The sequence below is a fragment of the Seriola aureovittata genome, chromosome 24, assembly GCF_021018895.1.
Source record: "Seriola aureovittata isolate HTS-2021-v1 ecotype China chromosome 24, ASM2101889v1, whole genome shotgun sequence".
NCBI classification, from domain to species: Eukaryota; Metazoa; Chordata; class Actinopteri; order Carangiformes; family Carangidae; genus Seriola; species Seriola aureovittata.
This window is the reverse complement of record NC_079387.1, coordinates 5,560,792-5,584,445: the sequence shown is the minus strand read 5'-3', so window position 1 is coordinate 5,584,445 and position 23,654 is coordinate 5,560,792. Positions and strand designations below refer to the sequence as shown.

Sequence of the window (23,654 nt, the reverse complement as noted above, 5' to 3'; positions counted from 1 at the left end):
GCATTTTCAGTTTCTGTTCATCACTTCTATAAAAACTCCCCCCCCAGGCATCGCGGTGGTGTGAGGACGGCATCTTCCTGTTGGCCAGCCAGCCTGTGGACCGCTGTCAGTCTCAGGATGGAGCTGAAGCGGCTCTGCAGGAACTGGAGCGGTACCTGGACACAGCACCGCTCCACACACTCACTGACCGCAGCGCCATCTGCTGCCAGTACGAGGCCGTGCTCACTACTCAGCTCAGGGTCAGTAGGAAGTGGCACTAACAGGCATTTGTATGTGATGTCTCTCACTTGAGTTTAAGTTGCTACAATGTGTGGTTTGGTCTCCATCAGGACCAGGTGGAGAGAGTTTTCCAGAAGCAAAGCTCAGTCCAGGAGATGTTCGAGAAGAGACGCGTCAGCTTGAAGAAACTTGCCGCCAAGCAGACCAGACCAGTCCAACCAGTAGCACCAAGACCCGAAGTGAAGTCTCCACAATCCTCTCCCAGTAAGCCCGGATGAAGTGATACATGTCAGATTACATGGTTAGTGATATAAGGGTATAAAAAAAAAACTGTTTTCTCTTTGTCCTTCAGATCAACAGAGGAAAGAGAGGAGATACTCTGCAGATAACGCCATCTGCAAGAAGGTAAAATTCAAGAATTTATTCAGTCCCTTTTAGTTTTTCTGAATCAGTTGCTCATAACGTTTGATTATATCTTAAAAAGACATGTTTTATCAAAGTTATCTGGTTGCAATATGCAATGTGTGTGTCTCCAGGTGGAGTCTCCCATACACAACGGCGGCACCAGACACGCTTCTCTCTCAGAAGAAGAAGAAAACCTGGCAGTGCTTCGGCGGTAAGAGAGAAAACAGATTTTTGTTGCCTCACGGTTGAGATAGAGAGTTCAGGTCGCAGTACACTGTCATTCATGCTCATCGTGATAAACTGGGAGCTTAGTCTGGATTTGGTTTGTGTTCGCGTTCCAGTCACGTGATGAACGAACTGCTGGAGACGGAGAGAGCGTATGTGGAGGAGCTGCTGTGTGTGCTGGAGGTGAGTGTGCTCACCGACTTAAAAGACGGGCGCGTCGGTGCGTTTTTCCCTCGAAAAGACGCGTTAACTGAAAGTTGTATGTGATGTTGAACTCCAGGGCTATGCAGCAGAGATGGATAACCCCGCCATGGCCCACCTCATCCCCAGCACCCTGCTCAGCAAGAAAGACGTCCTGTTTGGAAACATGTCGGAAATCCACCAGTTTCATAAGAGGTTTGCTTCTTTCATTTGGGGTTATTTGTATTTTGTACTTTGATTTCACGGTCTGAGCATTTGCGGTTTGTCTCCAGGACATTTCTAAAGGAGCTGGAAGCGTACACTGACTGCCCAGAACTGGTGGGCCGCTGCTTTTTAGAACGGGTACGCACTTTACTTTCCACAATTATTATGCATAAAGAACTAATTAAATCAGTGACAGACATTATTCTATTTTGATAATCCTGAAACCAAGCAGTAATTGCTTCACAAACCTGTTGTGTAGATGAAGGACCTGCAGATCTACGAGGCTTACTGCCAGAATAAACCTCGCTCTGAGAGCTTGTGGAGACAGTGCTCCGACTGTGCCTTCTTCCAGGTCGGCCTCTCACCTTCCACCTTATTTGTGGCTCTCTAGAACAATCATCTCAAGGTGTGTTCATTGGTTTGTGTTTTGCGCCTCAGGAGTGCCAGAAGAAGCTGGAACATAAACTTGGTTTGGACTCCTACCTCCTTAAACCTGTCCAGAGAATCACCAAGTACCAGCTACTGCTTAAGGTGCGCTCTGTTCACGCAACTACTAGTATGTGAGTTTTACGTAAGACTGAGAAGACTCACGATATCTTCCACTTTGTGTTTGCAGGAGTTGTTGAAGTACAGTAAAGGCTGTGACGGCTGCGATGACCTACAGGAAGCTCTCTCCTCTATTCTGGGGATCCTTAAAGCCGTTAATGACTCCATGCACCTCATCGCCATCACAGGATACGAGGTCAGAGAAATTAGAAACAAACCACACCCATTTGGATCAATTGCTTCCCAAACCGTTAACCCCCGTCTGCCTTCTTCCTTAATTCAGGGTAACCTGTCAGAGCTGGGCCGCCTGCTGATGCAAGGCTCCTTCAGCGTGTGGACGGAGCATAAAAAAGGTCACGCCAAGGTCAAGGACCTGGCCCGGTTCAAGCCCATGCAGAGGCACCTGTTCCTGCACGAGAAGGCCCTGCTCTTCTGTAAGAGGAGGGAGGAGAACGGCGAGGGCTACGAGAAAGCGCCGTCGTACAGCTTCAAACACTCGCTCAGTGTAAGCTCGCGTCGTTCACATGTGAAGGGTTTAACGTTGCTGCAGCTGCGGGGAAAAGTAACATCCTCTCCTTTCGCTTCCTTCTCTCAGATGAGCGCGGTGGGAATAACAGAGAATGCTAAAGGAGACAACAAGAAGTTTGAGATTTGGTGCAACTCCAGAGAAGAAGTGTTTATAGTCCAGGTGAGGTCACTGACCCTGAGTAATATGGATTTCCAACAGTAAAATGATCATTAAAGAAAAACCCCGTCTCTGTTTGTTCTTAATTATTGTCATTATTTGTCTTAATCAGGCTCCAACACCAGAGATTAAAACAGCGTGGGTGAATGAGATCCGTAAAGTCCTGACACAACAGCTCAAAGCCTGCAGAGGTACACACACAAACACACACACGCACACACACAAACACACACACACACACACACACACACACACACACACACACACGCCTGTCTTCTTCTTCTGTCTTTTACTGCAGTAAACTGTTGCCTGTTTCAGATGCCAGTCAGCAGAAGAACTTGGACTCTGTTTCCCTGAGTCCCACCAGCAACAACAGCTCCATCTCACTCAGGTTGGTGTCACCGCAGCGTCTACGCGTAAGCCACAAAAACACGCCCGCGCCTTTTTATCTATTGTGATGTGAACTTTTTCTTCTCCTCGTCTTTTCCAGTCCCTTCCGTAGCAGCGGTCAGAAGAGCCAGAAGAAGCAGGATGAGAAGAAGGCTGAGCCAGGCCCGACCCCCGACGCCAACTCCTCTTCCTCGCCGAAACACAAAGGTGAGCGTTTGAATTGACGCTGCATCCTCACACTGCACCTATGCTCCTCCTGAAAGCTTCACTGTAAACTCTCTCTAATCTGACTCCTCTCTTCTTCATCACCTTCATCTTCCCGACTCTTTACCTCTTTTTTTTTTTTCCTATTCTGGGCTGCATCTATCCTTTCTCCTCCTCCCTTGCTCCTCCATTTCAAACCATTGCTTCCAGATGAACCGGTGACCAGTCCGACCACTGACAGATCCTCAGTGGCTAAAAAGCGTTTTACTTTGCAGGGCTTCAGCAATCTCAAGAGTCCAAAAGGTAACATGAGCGACACTGGAGGTCTTTGAAACAGTTGACTTGATTATATATATATATATTATATTGTTAAAGTGAGACAGTGCAACTTTTAAAGAGATATAAAAAACATATTCTTCTTTTTATGAATGAAAAGTTAACTGGGGCTTGACCATAGCACAGAACCATTAACAACAATTTGGTACTAATATTCAAAAATTGTGAATTTGATCATTTTGGTTAGAAATGACTTAAGAGTGCTGTATTTAAATAAATACTTAAAAGCACCATATTTATGTATATCTGCATCAAATTCAAATATATTCTTTAATCAATTTGGATCAAGTGTTTTCTTGACAACCAGTACAGTTACTAGCAGGTTCCTACTGAGCCTGGAAATCAGATCAGCTTTTACTGTGAAGTTCTTATGTTGGAGAAAGGCTGCCTCCTGGTGGCAAAAGTCTAGCACTCCAGTTCAGTTATATTTAAGGATGAATTTTTTTTTTTTTTTTTTTAAATGATGGTCGCTGACTGGAGGTCAACATTACCTTACATTATGAATCTACCTGCACCACTGGCTTAGATGTTTAATTATACTGTGAAACTCTTGCTTCCCTGAGCCCGTTCTCTTCCTCACTTTTCTCTTCCTCTTCTTCACTTTCTTTTTTCCCCTCCCTCGCCCGTGTGGCCAGGCTCGGCCCTGAGCCCCGAACACGGCTCCAAACGCCACACGGTCAAGAGTGACCCCACGCCGTTTGGGTTCAAAGGTATATCTGTGTTCCAGTATAGGGGACGTCTAATTCTAGAGGGGCCATTACTCATCTCCCCATCCCTCATCACTAGCCCTGTGCTCCGGTCTTGTTTGTTTTTTTATTGTGTAGATTTCACCTGTGTCCCACCTAGGAGGGTGAAACTGGATGTGTGATCGTATCCTGTCATCTTAAATTCACCCTGGCAGTGTTGTACATGTGTGGAGAGAGGAATGCTCAGACAGACCACCTGCATCCAATTTACACACATTTATACCAATGAAAAAATCTCCAACATTTTCTACCTCCATCCACAGGTCATCCTCATCCTCATCATCTCTGCACTAGTCTTGTATTTTTAATTTGTGGCGATTCTGTGTTCATTTTCATTGGGGAATACTTAATGAATGTCTGTGTAAGAATGACTGATGTACTAACCCACCATCTCTGTGCTGTACTAACCTTCTCCCCCTGTCGCAGTGAAGAATCCTAACAGATCTAGAGTCTGATATCACCTGTAGCTTTTCTCCCCCCTCGACAAAATGAGCTTTTCTCCCGACCACTGGCTGGCTGTCTCGTTAATTTGCCGGCTGTTTCTTCCCCCTTCCCCGTCTAGAGCCTGCTCCCCATGTCAGTCTGAGCAGAGTCAAATGGATGAGCGCCTCTAGTCTGTTACAGAGCAAGCGGCGAGGTACAGAGCCGCTCTGAGCATCAGCCACTGTGGGTGCTTGCTGTGGTTTGTGGTGGTCACGATTGATTTTATTTCACGAGAGGTAAAGTGTAGAAAAATATCCACTTTCTAAGTCATTTAGCCTCGAGTTGAGGCTTATAGTCTTCCCTCCTCCTGGAGTGAGAAATTTAATTTCAAACTGACGATAGACTGAAATGCTTTTCTACTGTTTTCACTTGGAAATGTAAGATTTTAAGTCTCAGCTCGAGGCTAAATGAGTGTTTTTGCAAGATGCTTACTCTACCTCAAATCAATCACTCTCTCTTCTTCTTCTCCTATTGGGTTTTCATTGCTGTGTGGCATGAAAAATAATGAGCTTTAGGAAACATACACAGTGCACCCTTTAAATAACTTCAGTCGGAGCACCTTTGAAATGAATCAAATCCGTTTCCTCTGATCAGGAATCGGTGATTTTTGTTTTGTTGGTCTGGTTGATGTTTTACTTGGGTCTGTCTATCTCCGTTGATCCTCGCCGGGATTGAGTTTGGGCTGGCGTGTGTGTGTTTTGGAGTGTGTGTGCAAATGGATTGGATATGTCACACTATGATAGAATAGCTTTTGGTAATTTACCACTGTCACTACCACCCACCTGCAGGCTGGAGCAAGGCGTCTCTCTCCGCGGACGCCTCAGAGGAGAATGACGGCTACTCCAGCGGCGAGGACCCCATGAACTCTGACCCTGAGGATGACGTAGGAAAGAAGCTGGTGAGCTTGAACCTGGAGAATTTTTTCCATATATTGATATATTGAAGTTTCCTGTATTGATCATCACTGACCTTTTACCTCCTTTAGGCTCCAGGAAAGTATACCGTGGTAGCAGACTGCGAGAAGGCGGGACCTCAGGAACTGTCCGTCAAGAGTGGAGACGTGGTCCAGCTAATCAGAGAAGGAGAGGATGGACAGTGGTAAATATCTACTTTTCTAATGAGAGTAAATCACAGTGAATAAAACAGGAAAGGGGGGCACGGTTTGATTCCTGCTTTCAAACGGGCTCATTAGATCTTTCTGAAATCATACATGTGGGAAATAATTAAGTAAAGTCACTGCTTGTGTAATTCTCTGCAGGTTTGTGAGGAACCTCCGCAGCTGTAAGGAGGGTTGGGTGGCAGCGGCGAACCTCCTCAGCCTCATCTCAGAGTCTAAATCATCCCAGTCACTCAGCAGCTCAGGTAGATGTGATAGAAATGTTTGCACGAAGCGTTTTTTGTCCAGATTAAAAGAAGATATAAAGGCCGCTGCCGTCCACCTGGGGTGAATAATTCATGTTGTTTGTGCGTTGTGTCCTTCAGATGGCAGCGTCTCTGGGAACCTCAGCACTTCTTCAAGCTGCAGTGAGACCTACACCAGCTTTTCTGACATCAAACCCTGACCCCCCCTCCTCGCCCCATCCCTCCACCTACCATTCCCAGGTGGAGTTACAAAAAACCCGAAGCCGACTCTTGACAGGAGAACAGAATCTCAGTGTCCTTTTTTATATCACACAGACGCACCTCACAGTTTGTCGGATCCGACCAAAAACCAGTATTTACAGTCACCTGTTCCTATCTGCAAATGAAATACAGCCTATTTCCACTCGGTAGTGTTATTCCCTCATTTGAATTCTTTTCTTTTTACCTTCAAAAACATCCATATCTTGCTAGAATCCTTCATTCCAGTGGCAGAAAACTCAGATAAAATGAAAAGATCAGGGAAAAATGGTTCCTCAACAGACATGTTAAAGGCATGTGATCAATCAACTCCTGTCAGGCCTTGTGATTATGTAGCATCGAGGTAGACGCATCTAATTATCTGCACTAAATACGAGGTGTCGGCAGCTTTCCAAAGCTGCTGGTGTCAAACTCGTGTAACTCCTTCAAGTCGACGACATCACCGCTTCGCTATAGATTCTTTGTGTGAAACATCCGCAGGTACCATCAGCCCTGGCATTTCACATAACACGTCGACTTTAGTGTCAGACATTTAATTGTACACTGTGAAAACTGGCAGCTGGCTGCAACAGGAGAAAAAGAAAAAGAAGAAGAAGAAGAAAAAAAGCTTTCAGTGCATCTTGGAGCATCACTGAGCAGGTTCAGGGCAAGTCACTGGAAGTCTTGTAAACTTTCTCTTACTTTGTAGGTGAGATGCATTCAGGGTGTTAAATCCCTGTAGTATCAAAGCAGAATGCTGTATTCATCCCACATTTCCTAATTAAGAGCTTCCCTTCACCCTTGCTTTATGGTATTAACTACAATTTAAGCGACACAGTCAAACTCATCGCTAGGTGAATGTCACCAACAGCCCTACCTGGTGGTCACGTGTCTTGCACTTCAACAAAGCGAGCGGCAGCTTGAAGCAACTTTTTTCTTTCTTTTTTTTTTTTTTTTTTTGATAAGAGGGATTGTCTAACTCGCCTCTGAACTGCTCTGGATTTACCTCTCAGGAAGCCCAAGAAGTTGCGTGGGCAGGCAGGTGCGACTGCATACCTGCTTGTGTCGACTAAATGTTTGTGTGAATGTGTGTGTGTGTGTGCGCATTGTTGCTTGTTGTTGGGCGCAAATCCAACATGCTTATGTCGCAAACCCTCAGAAAGGCTGTTAAACCACAAATACCAGTTGAAACAGATTTATACACAAGGCATTACAGCATTGTTTACACTGTAATGTGGTGATAATAGTGGGATCAGTGTTATGCATTCACCTGCTGGGGTTTTTTTTTTATTTATTTTTTTAATAGTGGTCCAACACTCCCACAAACGCAGATGCACACAGATCTGAGTGATCTGTGCACATACAGTATCGGTGTATTGTGTTTTTGTGTCAGGGCCACTCTGCTCACCTGTCTGCGGGCTGCAGCAAAACCAGGCTTTGTTCCTCTTCCTCTGCTCCCGGCCCCGCTGAGGCATGTGACAGTAGCCGCTTCTCTGCTAGCAGAGGCTAACCAGGGCCCAGACCTGCTCAACATGTTTGCACCGACAGCAATATCTGTTTACCTCACACCGCAATGTAGCTGAGGAACGGTAGTAGTGGAGTCACAAGGTCCAGGAAAAAAAAAAAAAAAAAAAAAAGTCTGACTATCGGTGTGAATTGCAGAGCAGGGGTGGTGACTTAGCTGAGCCCTGATTGGCTCTGATTGGTCTGGTTTCACAATGGAAAGGAGGATGTTGATACAGGTTGATAGCACAACCAGCTGCTGTGACACACCTCTTCACACACACACACACGCACACGCACACGCACACACACACACATAAGGAACACTGAATGACTTTTCCTTCCCTTTGTTTTTTTTTTTTTTTTTTTAAAGGTGAACATGGTTTTTATATCCCAAGATTTCTACTGTAAGGTGCACTGTAAAAACAATCTCTTCCTTTTTGCCGTCCTTGATGTTGAATGTCTGACAGACAGATACAGAGTGCAGCACGCTGTTGCACTAAGACCAGCCGCACCCATCTATTACAAGAATGAGTTGTATTTGTCCACTGGGTTAACAGAGCCATGATTAACACCACTGTGGTTTTGAAACTCTGTCCCAGCTATGATTAGTGGTCTTAATTATTTTTCTCAAGCTCTTTTTGTTGAGAACCACTTTAAAGATTTTTTTTTTTTTTTACTTAAATCACAAACTGCATGTCCTCCCTGTGAAAGGAAAGGTTCTTCTCCAGAAAAAGAAAAGTTTACAGATCTTTCGGTGTCAAACTGTGAGCTAAACCAGAGAGTAAACTGTGGCTGGCATTATGTGTTGATCCATGTGAGTTCTGTAAAACTGACAAATGTATGTTACACTTGTACAGATGTGTCCTCTCTATACCTCGCATCGTTTTCCTCGAGAGCATGTGTATTGTGAAGAGGATCCTGTTTTTTTTTGTGAGTCTCTCTGTCTATGATCACTCTTTGTGGCATGTTGTTCATAAAACCTCTCATATCAAAGCCCTGAGCAAGGCAAGTATTTTTTACCTGGCACTGTTGTATATTGTGAGAGTTTATTTTCTGCCCTCTAATGAAAGCTGACACGGGCACTAAACTTGTCAGTGTTCGATCATGATCACACAATAAAGCTTATTGAATTATTTGTACTTTTTACTTGGAGGGTGGAGAGATGAGAAGGGTTATATTTTTTAGTTTCTTTTTATGCAGCACATTGCAGCGACCACTGTCTTTATTTTCCTATTGTATATCTACTGAGTATGGTGTTGATATAAAGATATTATAATGAGACATATCTGTGTATATTTGTAAATATGTAATTCTGAATTGTATGTAAAATGAAAAGCAGCTTTAATAAAGTCTGACATGGTTTCCTCTATAAGATGTTGCCTTTTTTTTTTTTTTTTAATGGGAATTGAAGCTATTTTATTTCATTTTAATTTTTAATGTTACCATTTTAGCTGGCAACACTGTCAATTAGACCAGTGTGAGTGTGTGTAGGCTTTTGGAACACTTTAACCAGAAAAAGTAAATATTAGGCAGAAAGGTTTTTAACAGATTATCAATTTTTACTAGTTTAATTATTGGCATTCAGCATAAAAACGCATGGTTACATTGGCAGTGTTATCAATTATGTATTTTTGTCCGGAAATGTATTTTCAACCACGTGTCACGTAACCTCCAATGGGCTTTCTACAGTTTAGACTGTCATGATATGGCCTGGGCTTCGTTCCAATAAGTTTATCATCCGACCTTCAGTCTCTCCTTTTGCCTTTATTTTGTCCTCTCGCTCGTAGAAAAGGTAAATTATATCTCGTGAGGTATTTTAAATGTACGTATCACACTTACTTTTGTATTTATGAGATATAATTTGGTAACATGTGAGACAAATGCGGTAAGAAGGACCTGATATGAGATGATGTGAACGAGACTCAGCAGCGGCTGGAAAGATACAGATGTGTCAAGTTGGCAGGCATTAGCCGGACTACTACCGGAAGTGACGCGAATGGTCTATAAATCAACTTTGTCCGTGTGACAGCGAGATAGTGTATGAATAAGAAACATATGGTTTGAATTCACAAATAAAGGCAGTATCAAAACGAGTTGTGTCAATTTTAGCCTGACTTTTAACCTTTCTTCTCCTTATTCTTCTGTTTGTTTACACGGATGAGGTTTGGTGGGTGTTTTATTCTGAAGCCTCACACCGGAAGCTTCAAAGTGTCTCCACACTAGCTTGACATAAGGCTGGAAAGCGACCAGATGGAATTCTGCACTGCCTTCTTAACAGATTCCCCACATTTTAAATTGTATCGCTCACATTTTAGCTGACTTTCCTGCGAACAAACAGCCCTGGCGTGACCACTAAAGGCTACCTGGGAGTCTCGGCTGCGCTGTGAACCGGGACAGAAGCGGTGAAGACATTTAAAGATACCCCACCAAACATCTTCCCACTAGTAAGTATAATTTCTAGCCCATACTGTCGAAGAGCAATAGCTTCCAGTTAACCTAATGGTGAGATATAACTGCCCTTGACAGTCTTGAGAACTTCAGTCAGGGTTGGCAAATTAAAATGTCTGTTATGCTGATACACGAGAGCGTCCTAACGTCCCTTTCAGCAGTTTTTTTTTCCTGAAATGATGCAGACAACTGTGATTAGCTTTGGAAATCTGTCAAACAAAAAGGGAGTTTAGCCGGAGGCGAGAGGGGTGTAGCCGTGTTAAATCACATTGTCTGGGACTGTTTATGCGGCCTTATCTGCTATTTACTGCCGTCTGCTCCACAACCTCTTATTCATCTAAACACTGTCGTTCATGGGGTCTTTAATTCTTCAGCAGCGCATATACAGTGTGTGTATTTTGTTTTTGTTTTTTTCCTCTCTGCTACGTTACTTTAGACAACCACCGTCAGGCTAACCAGAATGAAAACAATGCCGCATCCGGTCACATATTTCAAAATAAAAGCTTTCAAACTTTAACTGCAATATGCAGTAAAAAATCTAAAATGATTAGTCATTTAAGCAATTAGTCGGCTGCCAGAAAATTACTCGCCAACAATAATTATAACTGATTCATACCCAAGTAATTATGTTAACCATTCTCTGGTTCCAGCATTTCAAATGGAAAGATTTGCCCCTTTGGTCTGTTATATTACAGCCTTTAACAGAAACATTAATATCTTTGAACTGTTGGATGCACAAAAGAAGCGATTTAAGGATGTCACCTGGGGTGTCAGGGAAACTGTAAAAGGCTTTCTTTCATTGTTTTCTTACATTTTGTCGACCAAATAATTGATTAATTGAAATAGACGATACATGGAGTAATCAGTTGAAAATGATTGTTACCTGCAGCCTTATTGTCTTTGCTAGTATGCTGTCTGGTATTGCAATATTGTGCAGAGTCATATTGTACGTCCACATGGATTACTGGGATGTTAGGTAGAGTTGTTTACATTCATTTGGGTTTGAAAATGACTGAATACTGTTTATTTCATTGGAAAGTTTCAGTCTTCTGTGTTATAGGTTTTTCTCAGACTAAAGTAATTCTGGAGTGAATTGACTTTGCTTTTATTTTGAATGCAACATTACGTAGCATCCTGTGTTCGTTTAGGTACTTCCATTTGCCTTGACATATAGACAGATACAGTAGGCTCTCATATCCTGGTAGGATAGGCCTGTCTGTCACTGGTTCAGAATATTAACCCATAGTAACCCTACATATAACTGCAGAAACCTACAAACTGTCCTAAACAAGTAACTTTTTTTAGTAGTGGATAGAGAACTTGTACATTTTAACCAGGTCTGTCAGTCTGTGTGAGCCTACTGTTGAAAAAGGGAAGTTTAGAAGGTTTTTTTTGCCCTGAATTTGGCGTCCAAGGCGGAGTACTGCCCCTCACTAGTGCAAATATGCAGGTTAGGGTGAAAGGTGTGGTTGGAGTTGGTGTCTGCCATAATGCTGTAGCACAGGAGGTGAATTTGGACGGAAGACTTGCCTGTCAGACTTAACAAAGGGCCTAAAAGTTTTTTCCATCCATCTGATAGCCTTTGTATACCTGGAGTGTCTTCCTCAGTCAGTGATACTGTTTATCAAAGCAGATGGACATACACAAGGCCATAACTGAATCGTTTCTGTACGCTTCAATGAAGTGCATCCAACACAGGCAGGCATCAGGGCTCGACATTTCTTTTCCAGACAAAGTTAAAAAGGTGGGGGGGGGGGGGGGGGGCTTCTCACATCATTATCAATCTCCAGAATGCACTTGATGAGCTGATGTTTGTCCTTTTCAGGGAGCGTTCCTTCCAGGTTTCCTCGGAGAGGACAATCTCCTTGTGAACGCCTGCACTTGAGAAGGCCTCTTTGTAGTTTGAGATGGGCTGTGATGTAGCATCATCTGTTCTCATTTCTCTGTCTGGGTGTATTTCCTGACTTTGAGATTTTGAGTCTGATTATTTCGATTCAAGTGCTATCAAGTGGAACCTAAAGGCCTTTGATTTGAAAAGTGCTCAAAATGTTTTTATTCAGCATCATTGAATTGGTTTCACTTTGACACACTCCTAGAAAAAAAGTCATATCTGATATGAGCATATCATTTACTAACAGTAATCATTTATACTGAGAGAGCGAGTGAGTGTTCAAGGGTTAAATAATCCTCCTCGCTCCTCCTTGAATACCTAAATTCCAGTTGTATGCGTTACAGTGCATCATGAATGTCTGCGATCCTGACTGTCGAGAAGAACTGCTGTCCAATCAGAGGCAGCCACCTTTTTTCTTCTTCTTCTTTGAATAGGCAGCACATTCATCACATTGTTGAATATTTCACATGGAGTGCTTAGAAACTATTTGGATATTTCCACTTTGAATTTGAATATAACTGAAGACATGTAATCTGACACAGGAGTGGTGGTTTGAGGAGCGTTTTGCATTACATGACAAGTTGAGCCATGAGCCAGTGTGACATCTGGAGTCACTACTACTGCTGGCTGACTGGCATGTAGGTGTGATGCATCACTATCTTGCTACGTTAGCTCTAAGGCTCCTGTCGTGGATCGCTATCTCGCCTCGCTGGAATGACACTGGATTAGTCATCAAATCCACCCACTACTGTACAGATTGCACTTAACACACTTACGTTAAGTGTTTGATGAGGGCACTGGGCCCGGCCTATGTAGCTTTATTGGTCATTCATAAATTTATTGCAGGTGGAGAATGTTTACTTTAAAGGTATGACTAAGATTGTGCTCTTACAATATTGGAATAGTCATGTTTATGTTCAGTCAAGCAGCTCCAGAGCATGTCGTGTAGGACAGCTTGAATTATTGACAACATGTTGAGCAACTGTTCAGCGCATGAAAGTGAAGGGTATTTTCTTTCAGATGTCTGCTTTTACATCAGGCCCATATGTCACAGCAAAGGTCACGCCACAGATAATCCAGGAGGAGTCTGCTGCCAGCTGAAACATGTCGTTAGTCTGTGCTAAAGGAATCTACGCTGAATATTCTGATAAGCGAGGAGGCCGATAACCTCCTGAGCATGTGATATGGGGATTTTTTTGTAGAGCTGAAACAATCATTCAGTCCGTTGACAGAAGGGTAATCACTACTTAAGTCATTTTTCAGGCAAAAGCGCCAAATAATATTTAGTTCAAAGCTCTCAGATGTGAAGATTTGCTTTTTTTTTGTCTTATGTGATAGTGAAGTGAGTGTCAATTGGTTTTAGACTGTTGGCAAGAAAAAACAAACAACTGGAAGAAGTTATTTTTGGCTTTAGGTAAGCGTGAAGACCAGTTTTCGCAATTATCTGACTTTTTTTTTTATAGACAAACTGCCTAATCAACTAATTGAGAAACTGATCGTTAGTTGTAGCTGCAGCTTTTTGTAGCTATGAAGTGTAAAATAAAAGCTTGATACTTGTATTTAATTCTTGAAATTTAGCAGTAGCTTATTTAAAAAGGTTTTCATGACATTTGCCTTTATAAACTGAATATAGTTTTTCTTTTACACCAACAGGAAGCCCTGAGATTACAGCTGAAATATTATCCCATTAATTGATCAGTTAACAGAACATTTGAATATTTTGTTAATTAATTAATCCTTGCAGTAACAAATATACAAAACAATTATTAAACACAAGGCAGAAAGTTTTCTTTCTAGGAAAAACTAATTAAAAAAAGATTTACTGCTTGAAATTAAAGAATGAAATTATTCTTTATAATCAGATAGAAATTGGCTTTATTCTGTATATGTGTATTTAAAGCTTGTTTAGTCCCATGATTACAGCAGGAAAATGAATATTCAGGGCCGTGTGGAGCCTTTCCCTGTTAGATTATAGTGAAGCGGAGCAGCTAGCTGTGTGCGTTCAAGCCCAGTGGGCACCAGATTAATTCCATTACATAACATTTAGTCAGTCTTAAGTAGGCTCCAAGTGAAAATGAAGGCTTCACAGTAACCTGGAGCTTAAGCTGTCCAGGACTCAAAGACGTGTTATTAGATGATTAAACCGGACCCTTTGAGTATTCTTTAATAATCCGAAACGTTTAGTCACAGCTGCAGCGACGAGGCCGGACGACAGAGGGGAAATGTTGGACTCAGAAGCGACACACATGAGTGGATGAAAAAAAAAAAAAAAAAGCAGGAAAGCTTGTGAAAGAGCAGGTCCCTTCTTTTGATAAATACTTCCTCATTGCCTGTTAAGCCTTTAACAAATATTGACTGGGCTAGTCGTAACATAATGTGATGAAGAAACAGAAGGAGCCTTATTATATTTTTTTATTTACTTTTTTTAAAGAGTGGGAAGTCTCACACCTGAAAGTATTTTTTTAAGATCTGAACAAGCATTTGGTCGCATTGAGAACAAAGAGGAAGAGGTCTCACCAATTTATTGATGGATCTTTTCTGTCTTAGCGAATTAGCTCCTCAAGTTCAGTCTGACCTTCTGATGGTGTGTGTGTGTGTGTGTGTGTGTGTGTGTGTGTGTGTGTGTGTGTGTGTGTGTGTGTGTGTGTGTGTGTGTGTGTGTGTGTGTGTGTGTGTGTGTGCGTGAATCAGTCATCTTCTTCCATGTGATTTCATTTGCTAAATGTGAATCAGCAGCCTTCCCTCTGACCGATGCCATTGTCTCTGTCAGAATAAACGCATAAAAAGAAAAAAACATCAACATAACACACACATAAAAAAAAAAAAAGAAAAGCTGGCTCATTTGGTAAAAGATGACGCTCAACCACAGCAGAGAGAATTATAATTAAAACCTTTGAATCAATCCTCCACGGCCAAATTAAAAGGTTGAACACTGTGAGTCAGTGTTGAGGCGCTGAGCTGAGTTTTTGTCTTTGTCAGGTGAAAACCTTGTGATTCCAATTCGAGCTGTTTTCTTGTTTTTGCGGGTGTTGAAGAACCACTTATGTAATTTCACAAATGAATGCTTTTTATTGTTTTGAACTTTAATTAACAGCTACCTTCATTTCTTCTCGATTCTGCAGCTGTTATCTTGTTACGAGTTGATAAGTTGATAATATTTGACTCTGCCAGGGAAGCTGATGACACGTTTGCCATCAGAGCATTTTCACGACAAAACCCGTCAAGAATAACAAGCGAGCGGCAGGAGTTCAGGTGCGAGCAACTGCAATGCAATATTGATTGGCTCCGACTCTGTGCAAGGTCGACATCGCTGATTATAAAGGATACAAAGCTCCCCAACTCAACTTTGATCACTCCTTCAGTTTGAATGCCAAGTGATTTAGCATTACTCTTCCATCAATCACGACCAGCGGCATAGAGTGGATGGAGGGAGGAACAGTAGCAGAGCTGGATGGAGAGGAATGAAGGTGGGAGTTAGGGTTGGGGTTGGGGGGTGGGGGTGTAATGCCCTTTTTACATTCCCAGATGAGGATTAGCAGTCACAAGTTTTCTGCCTGTTCCTGACCCGGCCTGGATTGTGAGGGCCACTGCTGCTTCCTGATTCCTTTTAACCGCTCACGCACTCAGTCAGAGAGTAAACCGAAATCTCTCTGTTTGGGTTTATGCCGTCGACAAAGTTGAACCTGCAGTGACAGACTTTAATGAGCACGTGCGGCTCTGGCGGTACAGGACTAACATTGCCAGTCAGTATATCCATAAATTGGCTGCAACAGAACACTGTACCAACCTCCTGTGCATCTACTGGCACCTTCTTAACTGTTGATGCCCAAACAGTCCGTGACATTCTGACAGTACCAGGGCAAAATACAACCCGAGGCCTGCACGGATATTATGCAATGAGCAAAACTCAATTACATGCATCACATACAGTCAAGACAGTATCAAATGGGGCCTGGACTACCTCAGATCTTGACTCAGTTTTACTGCTGAGCTGATCCACGGTCAATTATTGACTGACCTGTGGATCTGTGGAGTGAGCGTATCCACTTGTCCGTGTTCTTACTCTCAGTTAAGCGCATTTTGTCACGTTCTTCTTTATAATAAGAGCGTGAAAAGCGTGAGTACATCCTTGAGGATGAAGTTTAAAGTGTGGAGGGTAACTGGACCGAGATGCGGCAGTGTACCTTCGACTCTCTCTCACTCTCTCTCTCTCTCTCTCTAAGCGCTCTGTAACTGCAGGGTCTATTTCTGCCTCCCTCTTTATTCAGAAACATATTTTGGTTTTGAGGTTTGTTGGAAGCAGACAATCCCAACAAACCGCTCTGTTGTGTCTGCCGTTACGTAACTATCTAATGTATTGACTATGACTTTGATTATATGAAGACGGGTGTCAGAGGGGCTGCAGTTGTCGCTCATGCAGACCAGAGATTACTTTGGAATTTGTCTCTGAGGTGGTGGAGGAATCCTGAAACACAAACACACACACGTCATCTCCTTATTTCTCTCTCAGCGGCCTTTTGTTGAGTTGTCACACCAGCTGGATGAAGACAGAACAGAGGTTTAAAAATCCACCCGTTCCAGGAATTCTTCACTTGATGAATTACTGCTCATTTGCCTGATGGGATATTTCTGACTTTTGTATTAACTTCATTTTTGCTGTTTTCTGCTCTGCACTGTTCATTTTTAACAGTAAAATGTCACATTTTAAATGATTAAATTTGAGGCATCCTGATCAAAAAAGTTTGTTAATGTTATAAAAAAAAAAAACATTTTGGTTGTTAAATGCTAGCAGAATTTTGAAAACTCATTAAATATTGATGCCTGTATTAGTTAGTATGAGGCTTTCCTCCATTGCTTTGTATGCTACACGAGCTGGTGAGCTGCTAAATGTCACATAAATGTTAGGAAGCAGAAGTCCCTTTGTCATGAACTGACTACAGAGCTGAGGAAAGAAAAAACGACATATCCTACTCATATGAAAATGATACTGATTATTTTTTAATTGCAACCACGTCATCACTGACTGCTCTTTCAATATGCTGCGTGTGTCTGTTTGTTTCCCAGGTCCCAAGGCCACTTTGTGTCCATCATGCCGCTGTTCGGTAAATCCCACAAGAGTCCGGCAGACATCGTCAGGACCCTGAAGGAAAACCTGGCCATCCTAGTCAAGCAGGATAAGAAGACAGACAAGGTAGAGAAAGACAGTGTGTTTCTGTGTGTGTGTGTGTGTGTGTAAGTAACTGCCTTGGTGTCCAGGGGCCCGGGGGTGACAGCCCTCTGTGAAATTAGAGCATGGAACAGCCTGGCCCTGTCATCTCCTGACACTTCACTGTCAAGAGAGTGTACTCTCGCTCACAAGTGCACACACACACGCAAACACAAAACTAGCCAAGCTAAGGCTCAAGTCAGTTGCAGCTTTCTCCTTCTTCCACCTCCACTACCACGACTCCTAATCTAATCTATTCGACTCCACCTCTCCTCCGCTGTGTCCCGCAGGCATCTGAGGAGGTGTCCAAGTGCTTGGTGTCCATGAAGGAGATTCTGTACGGGAGCAACGATAAGGAGCCCCACACCGAGACTGTTGCCCAGCTGGCCCAGGAGCTGTACAACAGCGGCCTGCTGATATCGCTGGTAGAAAACCTGCAGGTCATAGACTTTGAGGTGAGGAGAGAAGGCTCTTTGTGAGTCGCTCCTGCAGCATCATGAGCATGACACCTCTCATGATTAAGCTGCCATAGAAACACGATGGGGAAAATACCAATAAACGCTTTCGATTTGTGTGTGTGTTTCTAGGGGAAGAAGGATGTGTGTCAGATATTCAACAACATCCTGAGGAGGCAGATCGGGACGAGGAGCCCCACTGTTGAATACTTCTGTTCCCACCAAGAGGTCCTCTTTATACTCCTGAAAGGGTGAGACACACACACACACACACACGCTGTCCACAGTCTGACGGCTTCCAATGAAGTGACATTAATCCTCTCGTCTCTGCTTGAAGGTACGAGACGCCCCAGGTAGCGTTGAATTGCGGGATCATGCTGAGGGAGTGCATCCGCCACGAGCCGCTCGCCAAGATAGTTCTCCACTCCGATCATTTCCACAGTTTCTTCAACTATGTGGAGATGTCCACCTTCGACATCGCCTCCGACGCCTTTGCCACCTTCAAGGTACCTCAGTCGGAATTTGACTGATATCGGTTGGAATCAGACGATATTTTGCGCCAGTTTCAACATTTTATGGCTTTTTTGGGACATTTTTATTCCCAGTTAAAACCTGGGGCGGATGCAAAAATCTTAGACTGATATCTTAAAGCCAAGTTAAACCAAAACGATCTGCATGGTGAGATACTGTTTTCTTTTATTTGGGTGAACCACGCTTTACGGTGGGTTAGGACGAGGCAGGTTTAATATGATAAATCCCTTACAGCTCTTTTTCCTGTTGATCACTGAGCATCATTCCCAACAAATAAATATATAATTACATTTTTAAAAACCGGACAAGATGAAGGTTTCCTCAGTTTTTAAGATCCATTACTGATACTGGCGAGATAAGACCCTCGTCTAATGGTTTAGTTGACGAGTTAAAAATAGAACACAGAAAGAAGCTGTTGTAAGTGATAGAGCACAGAGAACTATATAATATAAAGTATATATTACCTGATAGATTTGATTTATTTCTTCTTTCGCAGGATCTCCTGACAAGACACAAAGTGCTTGTGGCTGAATACCTCGAACAGAACTACGATGCTGTGAGTGGACCGACTCGCACACACATTTCCCAACACCGTAGCTCAGCCCTCAGAGAGGATCGGCCTGGAAAACACATGAAGGAAGACTGTAATAGCTGCCACACATGTCAATGCAAGTTTGCCATGTTATTTTGAACCAGTGTTACCAGGTGGAACTATTTAAGCCTCTGACGTTTGCACCGTGCCTTCCCCCCCTCCACCCGTAAACCACATCAATGCAACACACACTGCCTCCCGCTCAGGTCACGCAACATCTATGTGGAAGCGTAAACATAAACACCGTCCTGACTGCTTGACCAGGAAGAGCCCCAGAGAGGAAACATACACAGATACATACAGCATGTAACCAGATCAGGTGTCGGTCACTGCGGCGCTCAATGGCCCAGTCATGTATCCCAAAAAAAAAAAAAGGTTTGTCTCGTTGAACACGCTGGTCACACACAGGCCTTGTGAGGGCAGATATGTGAGAGTAAGAAATAAAGTTCTGACTAATCCACTTAAAGTTCCAGGAAAAGTGAATCCCTGGAAAGTCCTGTCAGTGTCACAACGCCACGTCACGTCACTAGATACAAAGCTCTGCTCTATGCTGTCAGCTTCCCAAGGCAGAGGGGTCCCTTTCATAGGAAGGGGGGGGGGTGGGGGGGGGGGGGTGGGGTGGGGGGGGTTGGACCAGCCTGAAGAAACTGAACACAAAAGTACCTTTTTCACATGCATGTTGTATGTTGACAGATGTCTGTGCGTCACCGTGGCGCCTGTCGGGAGACGACGGAGGCACGTTGGCCTGGTAGAGCCGATGTGATCCAGGAGCCTGTGACAAGGCTGAACCGAAACACAGCACATTGATTAGACTTTGGTGACCTGCCCATGTAAATGTAGAGCCGCACAAGTTAGTTTCAGGCTCCGTGACACACACAAACAAACTAATAATTGTGGTTATGGTACTTAAGGATGATGAACACCTCTTGTACAGGATCATGGCTCAAGTTCTGCCCTGAGATAAAGGTACTTTGGGTTTATTTTAAAAGTTTTAAAAGGACATGGAAGAAAGGGTTGACTTCTCCCACTCCTCCATTCCTCATGTAAAACTGCAGGTGTTTTTAAAAAAGGCTAGTTTTCCTTAGAGGCAAAGGGAGATGTATCCAAAAACGCAGGCGGACTTGACATGTTGAACTACACACACGTCAAAAGTGTCCAATTCTAATTCAGACAGTTAATAATGTTGAATAAGGTGTGTTTGTTATGTCGTTGCAGGTGTTTGCAGACTATGAGAAGCTGCTGCACTCCGAGAACTACGTCACCAAGAGGCAGTCCCTAAAGGTTTGGCCCTGACTCACGTATTGATTTGTCTTTGTGACCTTGGTTCACCGGAGCTTTGGCTGTGTTTTTTTGGACAGCTGTGTTTGTGTGTGGGAAGCCAGTGAGGGATTGTTTGTTTGTTGCCATGGCGCCAGCTCCTTCTGTTTAGTCAGGTTCCCAGTTTACACCCTCCCCGGGCCAACAGAGGGAGCTGTCCACTCACTCCTCTCTCCACCGTCTTATTTCCAAAGCTTGAACAAACCTCCAACACCTTAAGTCTTAGCCACCATTGCTGTAAACAGATACCTTCAACATCAACTTACACTTCCAGCCAAGAGACAATCACTTCTCTAATATATCCTTACTTGTCATATTGTTCTAAACAATCTCTCCTGCAGCTTCTGGGCGAGCTGTTACTGGACAGACATAACTTCACGGTGATGACGCGCTACATCAGCAAGCCTGAGAATCTCAAGCTGATGATGAATCTGCTCAGAGACAAGAGTCCCAACATCCAGTTTGAGGCCTTCCATGTGTTTAAGGTAAATAAACGCCTCGCTCATGCACGCCGCACAGCAGAATACAAATAATGTATTTCTCTGTATAACTCTAAATCTAAATCTATAGATGAACTGTCATACGGGCTTATTACAAAGTCTTTCCCATCTGCAAAACAGCAGAGGTGTATTATAAATGTAGGTGAGGATCTGATGCAAGCGAACGCGTCTGTTTTCAGGTGTTTGTAGCGAACCCCAACAAGACGCAGCCCATCATCGACATCCTGCTCAAGAACCAGACCAAGCTCATCGACTTCCTGAGCAACTTCCAGAAGGACCGCGCGGACGACGAGCAGTTCAACGACGAGAAGACGTACCTAATCAAACAGATCAGGGATCTGAAGAAACCGGCCTCCTAGAGAAGCTCCCCTCCCCTTTCCTCTACCCCAACTTTTTATCAATAAGAACACATAGAAAAAAAACACATTAACAATAATGGTTATTCTATTTAAAAAAAAAAAAAAATCTTCAAGACGTTATTTTTCTTTTTTTTTTTTTTCTCTTTGTTGGGTCATTAAAAACTTGTGCAAGAGTAGTTCTCAATCACTGATCTTTTGTAAATTTTTTTCATGAAATCTCTGTTTTTTTTCATCTGTAGCATGTAGTGCCACAACTCATGGTGTTGGAGGCAGCTGATTTGCTTTTCTTTTTTTTGTTGTCAGGAGAACCAGCGGTTCAAAAGCTTTGGCCAGAATGGTCGAGTGGCTGTCGAACAAACAGACGTGACCATTTTTGTATTTTTAATCACCAAGTCGCTGCGCACGAGTTAATCTCTGTTTAAATGAAGTAGCTGCAAATCAGAAAAATAATGAAGAATTTCTGCTTTTTTTTTTTTTCCTATTAGCTGGGTCAACATGTCTGGTTGGGGTGAGAGCATCTTAAGTGTGAAACACATTCTCAGTCTGTTTGTTTTTGTGCTGCGAAATCTAATGATTGCTGAAATTTTCTCGATCTACAGCTAAAAAGCATCATCAGACTTGAACTTCACACTGAAACAGAACAAGTCTCGTCTTCCAAAAAAGTTAACGTTGTAGCTAATTAGTGATGAAGCATTTCTCTGAAGCTGGGGACGCGCTGCACATTATATAAAAGTCTGATTTAACTATGAAAACTGCTTTACAAGATCACAAAGATTTTTAGGAGGTTAAACCGGCTCTGGCTGGACATAATTAGATTTTCTCAGTGTGATCCTGCAGTTTGAGAGGCTTAATCTGAACTAGTTTAACATGCAGCAGTTTGTTGTTAAATGTGTGACGCCAACTCTTTCCAGTTAAATATAATTTTATAAGCTTCAGGAGCATCCGCCCGTGCCAATCTAATGAACTCAGTTAGCTCCAGTAAGACTGAGAATAGAAGTGTTTTTGAGACGGTTGGTTTCAGTCACTGTTGACCACAGCTTGCCAACGAGAAATAGTAGTTGTGAGCATATTTTAAGTCGTTGAAATGAAGAGCCTTTGTAACTGAATGGGCTGCTATCGGTACAGTAAGCTTCAATCATTTTGATCACTGGTTCTCTTTGCTGGTAGCTGATAGCACTTTCTGTATGATAAAAAAATAATATGATGATTCAAATGTTTTTTTTTCTTTTGTTGATCACCGTTTTCACACTGCTTGATGGTATTTTTCTTTTTTTACATATAGTTTCATTTCTTGTCATGTACAGTTTATGGTTTGGACACCTGAGGTGAGTGCCTGCCATTGTGAGTGTGATCATGAACAAGGAGGCGGGAGCTCCTCGTCGACAGAGGAGAGCAGCTGTGAAGACGGCGCTTTGGGTTTTTCTTTTTCTTTTTTGTTCTGTGTCGCTCTGATTTGGATCTGATGTCGGCGTTAGAAAAGAAACAGGAGAGAAGATTCAGAGGTGCCTTTTTGGTTTGGTGTGTTTTCCCTTCTTCTTCTCTTCTCTTTTTTTTGTACTTTCATTATCTTTCTAGGGGGAGCTTAATTATGATGATGAAAATATGCTCTGGATGGAACATATTTGTTGCGATTAAGCAGTGAACCTCTTAACTCACTATATTTGAGTTACACTGTCAAATACACATTTGAAACTTTTTGCAGCTGATCGGTTGCCATTGTGTACGGAGTCACAACCAGTTTGTCGCCATAGTAGCACTAATTCAATATGTGGATTACAAGCTGTAAAAAGTCATTTGGGAAACGTGTTGAAAACGTGTGAGGCCAAAGTTGATCTGTAACAGGATTCAATGGTGAAATGTAACTGTGAAAAATGCACATGTAGTTGAAATGTGCAAATTCAGCGAGGATTAACACAACTTTTAAAAACACTGTTGGTTTTATATTTGAGCTGGAAATGAAAAATGACCATTTTTCCATTTTCTAAGTCAGTAAAATTCAGAATTTATTTCCTAATCAATATTTGATCGGCATTGTTAGGTTACTTTGCGCTTCTATTGAAGTTTTGAAATAAGCAGCAGTAAATTTCAAACTCATAGCTGTCTCGTGTTAAATAAAGTGAATCAAACAGAAATAAAAGAAGTAGTACAGTACAGTAGGGTGACTAACAATCGCAAACATGTAAAGTGCAATTTTGCTTAAAAAAAAAAATGGGAGAAAAAAATAAAAGTTGTCTTTGTTTTTTCTTTTTGGTTGAAAAATAAAAAAGACCAGCTACTTTGGATGTTAAAAGCTGTGACAGTATTTATACTATATCAGAATAAAACATGAGATGCAAATGTAGACTGACCAGTTTTACATCACACGTGTCACTTGAGCCAAACTCAATGAATTCTTTGTTGATTTTTTTTTTATTTAATTTTTTTTTTCTTGGCCTGTTTTACAACTACGGTTCCACATTTTTCTTCCCAATGCGCTCACGAAGAGCAGCCACCTTATTTTCCACATGGATGCTACTGTACCACATTCGCAGCAAAATAAAAGGATGGGAATGCAGATGTTCTGTGTGAGTGCTCGTTTGTCATTTTTACTGATGTCAATAATTTCA

At 42.6% G+C, this 23,654-nt stretch overlaps 2 protein-coding genes across 2 annotated transcripts in view; both read left to right on the top strand.

The window, feature by feature from the left end:
• mcf2la (mcf.2 cell line derived transforming sequence-like a) overlaps nucleotides 1-9,121 on the top strand; it is a 40,473-nt gene extending 31,352 nt beyond the window's left edge. Inside the window, exons 12-32 of the mRNA XM_056370174.1 lie at nucleotides 48-239; nucleotides 330-483; nucleotides 572-624; nucleotides 756-835; nucleotides 966-1,032; nucleotides 1,130-1,245; nucleotides 1,323-1,392; nucleotides 1,514-1,606; nucleotides 1,693-1,785; nucleotides 1,871-1,996; nucleotides 2,084-2,305; nucleotides 2,396-2,488; nucleotides 2,598-2,676; nucleotides 2,804-2,876; nucleotides 2,976-3,082; nucleotides 3,290-3,382; nucleotides 4,051-4,125; nucleotides 5,433-5,542; nucleotides 5,630-5,742; nucleotides 5,903-6,006; nucleotides 6,127-9,121. Of these exons, the coding sequence (XP_056226149.1) occupies nucleotides 48-239; nucleotides 330-483; nucleotides 572-624; nucleotides 756-835; nucleotides 966-1,032; nucleotides 1,130-1,245; nucleotides 1,323-1,392; nucleotides 1,514-1,606; nucleotides 1,693-1,785; nucleotides 1,871-1,996; nucleotides 2,084-2,305; nucleotides 2,396-2,488; nucleotides 2,598-2,676; nucleotides 2,804-2,876; nucleotides 2,976-3,082; nucleotides 3,290-3,382; nucleotides 4,051-4,125; nucleotides 5,433-5,542; nucleotides 5,630-5,742; nucleotides 5,903-6,006; nucleotides 6,127-6,206 (2,193 nt within the window). The 3' untranslated portion in view covers nucleotides 6,207-9,121. The remainder of the gene's footprint in view (nucleotides 1-47; nucleotides 240-329; nucleotides 484-571; nucleotides 625-755; nucleotides 836-965; nucleotides 1,033-1,129; nucleotides 1,246-1,322; nucleotides 1,393-1,513; nucleotides 1,607-1,692; nucleotides 1,786-1,870; nucleotides 1,997-2,083; nucleotides 2,306-2,395; nucleotides 2,489-2,597; nucleotides 2,677-2,803; nucleotides 2,877-2,975; nucleotides 3,083-3,289; nucleotides 3,383-4,050; nucleotides 4,126-5,432; nucleotides 5,543-5,629; nucleotides 5,743-5,902; nucleotides 6,007-6,126) is intronic.
• An 849-nt stretch (nucleotides 9,122-9,970) lies between these two features.
• cab39l (calcium binding protein 39-like) lies at nucleotides 9,971-23,602 on the top strand. The gene is made up of 9 exons (XM_056370373.1): nucleotides 9,971-10,193; nucleotides 17,153-17,279; nucleotides 17,585-17,749; nucleotides 17,882-18,000; nucleotides 18,087-18,255; nucleotides 18,777-18,836; nucleotides 20,088-20,153; nucleotides 20,531-20,674; nucleotides 20,869-23,602. The coding sequence occupies exons 2-9, from the start codon at nucleotides 17,178-17,180 to the stop codon at nucleotides 21,046-21,048; spliced, it is 1,005 nt and encodes a 334-aa protein (XP_056226348.1). The 5' UTR covers nucleotides 9,971-10,193; nucleotides 17,153-17,177; the 3' UTR covers nucleotides 21,049-23,602.
• Nucleotides 23,603-23,654: the final 52 nt, after the last annotated feature.

Excerpts from the sequence above, each read along its gene's own strand:
- cab39l (XM_056370373.1), top strand. The coding sequence starts at position 17,178 with ATGCCGCTGTTCGGTAAATCCCACAAGAGTCCGGCAGACATCGTCAGG. Across the intron at positions 18,837-20,087 it reads TCGAACAGAACTACGATGCT|GTGTTTGCAGACTATGAGAA; the intron begins GTGAGTGGACCG and ends ATGTCGTTGCAG. Across the intron at positions 20,675-20,868 it reads AGGCCTTCCATGTGTTTAAG|GTGTTTGTAGCGAACCCCAA; the intron begins GTAAATAAACGC and ends GTCTGTTTTCAG.